Raw genomic sequence first — 6127 nt, forward strand, 5'->3', positions numbered from 1 at the left:
AGCTTGGCAGAGGAGTCCAGAGCACCTCGATCTCCTCCTTCTTGCCTAAAAGCAATGAACCTGCTCGAGAAAAATGAAAATAAAATAAACTGCATGATGCATGTCTTCCCTCTGCCCAAGGAGAGGAAAGATGTGGGGCAGCCCAGCTCTTGGAGAGCCCCGGGAGCTGTGGAGCGTGTCCCTGTGCCAGGGTCCCCCATCTGCCCTTGTGTTGCCCAGGTTGGGAGTCCCCACTGGCCCTGGGGCACTGGCTGGCTGGGTCCCTGGCTCTGTCCTGGGGCAGAGCAGGTGGCCCCAGGGGCTCCCTCGCTGTTGAAAGGGGGAAACTGAGGCACACAGTGGCCCAGCTGACCCTGGGATGGCTCCCGGCTCTGCCCTGTGCTGGGATCAGTGCCCTCAGGTTGGGCTTGGCAGCAGGGCTGGGGTTTTGGGGTACTGCAGAGCTTGGCCCTAGGGCTCAGGTCAGCATCTGATCCTCTCCAGCCCGATGTCCAGCCATGCCATTGCCCAGGTACCAGGGGCTCCCCGGGGCCGGGTGGGCTCCTTGGCCTCCCACGGGGAGCCAACAACCTTTTGAAGCTTTTTTTTTTTCCTTCTTAAGCTGATTATTCTGTTCCTCTTCCAAATTGGAAACAGAAAACTGAAACTTCCCATGAAACAAATTCTGCCACCGCCTTCTCCCTGGGGGGCAGAAAAAGAAAAAGAAAATTTCAATTAAAACCATTAGAAGGCTCTAAAGTGAAAACCGGGGCGAGCTGAAGCTGCTCATGCTTAACTCCTTGGCTTGGGCTGTGCGTGGCTGGTGGCTCTGGCTGTGGGGTGAGGTTTGGGGGGGCCACAGGGGAAGGCGTCATGTCCTCAGCTCTCCCTCTCACTTCAAGCTGCTTTTCAAGTCACTTTTCCTTCTGCTGTGACTTCCAGCAGTGGCTCGTGCAAGAGGGGAAAGAGCATTTTGCTGCTGTGTGCCCCAGGAGCATCACAGCACAGCCCGGTGCCCTCCGAGCTCACCACTGGCCCCACCAAGGGACCCCCGTCCTGCTGCAGCTCTGCTTGTGGGGTGGCTTCTCTGGGACCCCCACTCTGAGGGTAAAGGGGTGCTGGGGATGGATGGAGCATGGCAGAGTGCTGCTCCCTGGGGAGATGAAGCCAGGGAAGGTGCCCCGAGTTGGTGTAACCCAAGGCACAGGAAGAATTTGTCAGGCTGGGGGAGAGGGGGAAGCCTCGCCCGGAGCAATGAAAGGAGCCCAAAGACTTTGCCAATGTTATTCTGAGCTGGGAAAATATTATTGCAGGGCAAGAATAGAAGGAGACGACAGCGTTTCCCGGGCTGGGCCTGGTGATATGAGAGGATCTGAGATGCTGGAAGGGCACAGGGAGAAGGAGAGATGGGGGCTGGAGAGGCCCCTGGTGCCAGCTCTGATTGCAGGCACAGGGGTCTTCCTGGTGAGGATAGAGCTGCTGAGCTGTATGCCTCCATGCCACCAGCATCACCAGTTAGGGCACTGGGACTGCCCTTGAGTGACTTGGCAGGGATGGGAGCCGTGTGTGATGGGGTGGAGGTGGCCCTGTCCCCCCGGGGGGTGGATCCTGTCTCCCTTGCAGGTCCCAGAAGAAGCATTTCCCACCAGGATGGGGGCATTGTGCTGCTGGCCACCTCCTCGCTGGAGGTGACAAATGTTCCCCCAGCAAGAGCAGGGCTTGGTACCCCAGTGTCCTGGGCTGCTGGCAGCTGGGCTTATCCCAGCATTATCTTCTGTCCCATGGGGACATGCGTGAGGGCTGTTCGGGCTGGGGATCTCCCTGGGGTCAGCAGTGGCGTCTGGCAGCCTTCCCCTGCCCAGGGTGTCTGGGGACATGGCTGCACTTATCAATGACACTTTGTCTTCCTCCTCCTCCGCCCAGTGCTTGCAGTGGCCTGGCCTGGGGTCAGGCGGTCACTGGGATGGGGTTTCAGAGCCTGGTGAAGCTGAGCTGCTCCCTCTTGCCCTCTCCCTCTGTGGCAGCTGGGTGGGCACCACCGAGCCAGGGTTTTTGGCTTGCTGACCCCGAAAGTCATTTCCTACCAGGAGCCAGTTGTGCCACTGCCCCTGTGGCAGTGTCACTGTGAGGGTCCCCTTGGCATCTCACGGGATTCAGGCTTGGACCTACTTTGGGAGCCTTGAACATCAGACCTTGTTGTTTTGGGCTTTCAGGGGTTCCAAGAGGTGATGTGCATCCCAGGGATGCAGTGTCCCTGTACTGGTGGGATGCAGTGTCCCTGTACTGGTACCACTCCCCGAGTGCTGTCCCCATGCCGTGGTGGGGAGGAAGCCTCCCCGACAGTGAGGTCTGGTGGCAGTGGGCTTTGTGCACCGGTTTCCCCATGGCACTGGCTGCGTGCCTGCTATTGTGTCTCTGGCTGGCACCCGGGGGTGCAGGACCCTCTTTCTGCCCACCCCATGTCCGCTCTCACCACCCTCCTGGGCTCTGTGTGAGCTCAGCCTGGAGCTGACAGCAGCCATGGGCGTCACCAGGCTTTGGTGCACCCCGGCTCACTGCAGCACGGGCACAGTGCGAGCCTGGGCTGCTTCAGCTGAAACTTGCTGGGGACAAACTTGCTTGGGACTCTGCTGCCCGCTGGCTCCCTGGCTTTGCCCTTGGCTGAGAGGGAGAGCAGCACCCTGGTCTGGGTGAGACCCGCATGCCCACTCCTCGGGAAGGGATGGAGATGGATGCTGCTGCCCGCAGTGGCTGGGAGCAGCTCTTCTGCTGGCCCTGGGATGGCTCCGTGGTACTCAGAAGCAGCAACTCAGAGGGACCCTCCGGCCTCTGCACCCATTGCAGCCTTCCAGTCACCCCCTGAAACAGCCAGGACCCCTTGATGCCACCACCAGGGTGGGGTCCAAGTGTCCTTTCACATTTCCCAAGCAGGTGTGAAGGGCGTTTGCAGGCTGGGAGCCCGCACAGCACCCCTCTCTGTTTTAAATTCCCATGATGCCCCTTGGACACAGCATCCTCTGATGTCTGGGCCCAGCCTGGGGGGGCTCCCGGGGGTGTGGGGGGGCAATTAGCTGTGGGACCTTACCCATAGCTTTTCCCTCCTGTCCTCACACTGGCTGACAGCTCAGGGCCATGGGGCTGTGTTGTCCCAGCTTGGTGGGCTGTGGGATGGTGTCTGAGGGATACCAGCATGTGCAGCAAATGGAGGGACATGGTGGGGGCTGCTGGGGAGCAGGACGTCCCCCAGGCTCAAGGCGAGGGCTCATGCCCGTGGGGGTGAGTGGTGCTTACAGTGCCCTGGGGCTCTCTGGGGCTGGGATAGCTGCTTCTGATGTTTCCCTCCCTCCCTGGCAGAGCTTTTGGGCACCAACCGCTCCGTCCTCTTCTTTGGCCACCAAGGCTTCCTGGGCTTCCGCTCCCTCTACCTGGATGAGTACCGTGACCGGCTCTTCATCGGGGGGAAGGATGTGCTCTACTCCCTGCTCCTGGACAGGGCCAGTGCGGACGCCAAGGAGGTGAGTCTGGTCCTGATGAGCACCCCGAGGTCTCCATCCCCACCCTGGCCCCTCTGCACCCCTCGCCCCTCTGAGCAGATGGTGCCTGACTGAGCCAGGCAAAGCCACCCTGAGCAAGACCTGCCCTGGGGATGTCCCCACCCAAGTGTCTTGAAATGCATCTGAAAACATGTGCTACGTGGCAAGGGAGGGCTGGCCATGGTGGCTGCCGGGCAATTAGCCAGCAATTAGTCATGGCTGGACCCAGTGGCACAGCCCACCTGCAAGTCCTGGGTGCTGAGTGGGGTCTCGCACTCTGCTCTCCTAAAAAGCTGCCAACGGGAGAGTGAGTGCTCCCCATCCCCACCCAGGCATCCCCTTCACAGCCCGAACACACAGCTGAACGCCTGCAGAGACAAGGAGCTGAAAGCATCCATCATTGCAACGAGCTGTGCCAGGGCTCAGCTGGCAAAGCCCCCAGACCTCTCCTGGCTCCTTGGTGGGAGAGGTGACAGACCAGGGTGACAATGCTGAGCGGTGGTTCCCCTCCTCCTTCACCCTCTCCACTTTGACTTCTTGTTTTTCAAACGTGGCTCTGGGCCATTTCTAGCTGAAGAAAGCAGAGAAGGAAATGAAGTGCCCCTCTGTGTGCTGGGTCACCACGACGGGGTCAGGGGCTTGTGTACCCAAGCTGCCCTTGGTCCGAGAGCCGCTGAAGGCTGCTGGGGGTCTTGGGCTCCACCGTTTCCTGCTGTCCCCCAGCACCCTTTCCCCACGCCACCCACAAGTCCACCCCCATCCAGGCCAGCTCCGGCCATCCCCAGTGTGACCACCCAAATCCAGCCTGGATCTGACCACTGGGGTGCATCTCCCCAGGAGGAAGGGTCCTGCTCTGGGTCACAGGGTGGGAGCCCTGGGCTGGGTGGGCTCTGGGGAGCTGTTGGTCCCTCTCCTGGTCCCTTTCTCCATCACCATGCCGCTGGCAGCCTGGGGATGTGTATTTGCAAGGCTGGGTCCCTCCAACTGGTCCTTTGTGTTTCAGATCTACTGGCCACCCCTCCCTGGGCAAACAGAGGAGTGTTTTCAGAAGGGGAAGGACCCAGGGGTGAGTCTCCCCCCATAAGTGTTCTGCCCTGAGCTGTGGGGGGTCCCCTTGTGCCAGCTGGCTCCCCTGGCACTGAGGCTGTGCCATGTCATCCTGCCGGAGATGGCCCCATGGGGCTCATGGGCCAGTTAGTGCTGGGGCAGAGCAAGGGACTGTCCTGGTGCACAAGGGAAACTGAGGCAGGGAGTTGGTGACCAAGCTGAGCCACGTCAGACACTCGCACCAGGCTCTGGAAATCTCATCTCTGGGCTCTGCTGAGCCCCGTGACCGCAGAGTGGTGGCCAGCGTACCCCAAACGTGGCTGCACTGAGTGGGCAGCGATAGCCGGGCTTGGAGACCCCAGCTGGGAGGAACCGAAAGGTTGGCCCCATGCTGTGCTCCAGACCCCACTGACGTGCTCTGGCCCATCCTGGCTGCCCCCGTGGTGGGAAATGTGCAGCTCTGTCAGGTTCAGTGACCTCGCTCCTCAAACCTTACCTCTCTTTGCACCCCCCTGCCCCGATATAAAACAGGGAGAAGGTCCCCAAGGCTCCCCTGCTCCAGACTAATTACTCCCCGGAGCCCCTGTCCTGCTCTGTGTGTTTATTTTACCAGCTCTCACCGACAGATCCAAGCCAGGGCAGGCTCGATTTTTTATTATTCTTGAACATATATATTTTTTTAAACTTGCTATTTTAGAGGCTCTTTGCAAAGGGAAAATAAACAGCGGGGAGGCTGGGAACCCCCGGGGCAGCTCGGTGACGGTGTTCCCAGCAGACGAGGGGCCTCGCATCCCGCCGGGGGGGATGATGGGGGTCAGGCAGGGCTGGTGCTGGCTGGGGAGCTGCTGAGCTAACAGTGGTGATGCCTGAGTGGGAGAAGGTCGAAAGCCTTTTCCAGTGGGGATTGCCAGGAGAGACTGTGCAAGGTCAGAGGTGGCAGGTCTGTGGCCTCGGGGGTGTCACTGCTACTGGTCCTTAGTAGAAGGGGACAGTCCCAGGCAGCATGATCGGGGCTGTCCTGGGGGCAGCAGTGATCGGGGCTGTCCTGGAGGCAGCTGAGGATGCTCGTGGGTATCCGTCTCCGTCTCCGCGTTTCCTCCTTTTGTTTCATCCCCAGTGTGAGCAGGATCACGACAGGGAAGGACATCCCTGCATCTGGTCACGTCCTGGGCGCCAGGAAGAGGAAGGTCCCCAAGGGTTTGGGCTGGGTGTAGGAGCTGCTGCTGGGAGCTTGCTGGGTGGGTGACCTTGCTCCCCTGGCTGGTGTGGGCTGTGTGTGGGCAGGAGATGGCCAGGTGCTGGCTGGATCACGCGTGGTTCTCCCAGGGATGCTCTCAGCAGCAGGAGGACCAGTAAAAAGCCTCATCCATTTGCAATGGGCTGTGGTCCACCCAGATGAAGACCACACAAGCCCTGCCGGTGGGTGCAAGCTGCCATCTCGCACCCCTGGCACTGGGGTGAAGGCAGAGCCTGGGTGCAGCCCAGGGAGTCAGGGCTGGGACTCACCCATTGTTGTGGGGCCCCAGCCAGGGGCAGGGAGCTGGGAGTGGGTGAAGCACCGAGCCCCC

The 6127-nt window shown here is 60.6% G+C and overlaps 1 protein-coding gene across 1 annotated transcript in view; it reads left to right on the forward strand.

Moving 5' to 3' along the window:
- Window positions 1–3333: 3333 nt before the first annotated feature.
- The window catches only part of LOC104520941 (semaphorin-3G), a gene marked incomplete at both ends in the record, with an annotated part of 5337 nt that continues 2543 nt past the window's right edge, over window positions 3334–6127 (forward strand). Inside the window, 3 exons of the mRNA XM_010162772.1 lie at window positions 3334–3494; window positions 4516–4578; window positions 5677–5797. Of these exons, the coding sequence (XP_010161074.1) occupies window positions 3334–3494; window positions 4516–4578; window positions 5677–5797 (345 nt within the window). The remainder of the gene's footprint in view (window positions 3495–4515; window positions 4579–5676; window positions 5798–6127) is intronic.

This window comes from Antrostomus carolinensis, unplaced genomic scaffold (assembly GCF_000700745.2).
Source record: "Antrostomus carolinensis isolate BGI_N321 unplaced genomic scaffold, ASM70074v2 scaffold25972, whole genome shotgun sequence".
Taxonomy (NCBI): Eukaryota; Metazoa; Chordata; class Aves; order Caprimulgiformes; family Caprimulgidae; genus Antrostomus; species Antrostomus carolinensis.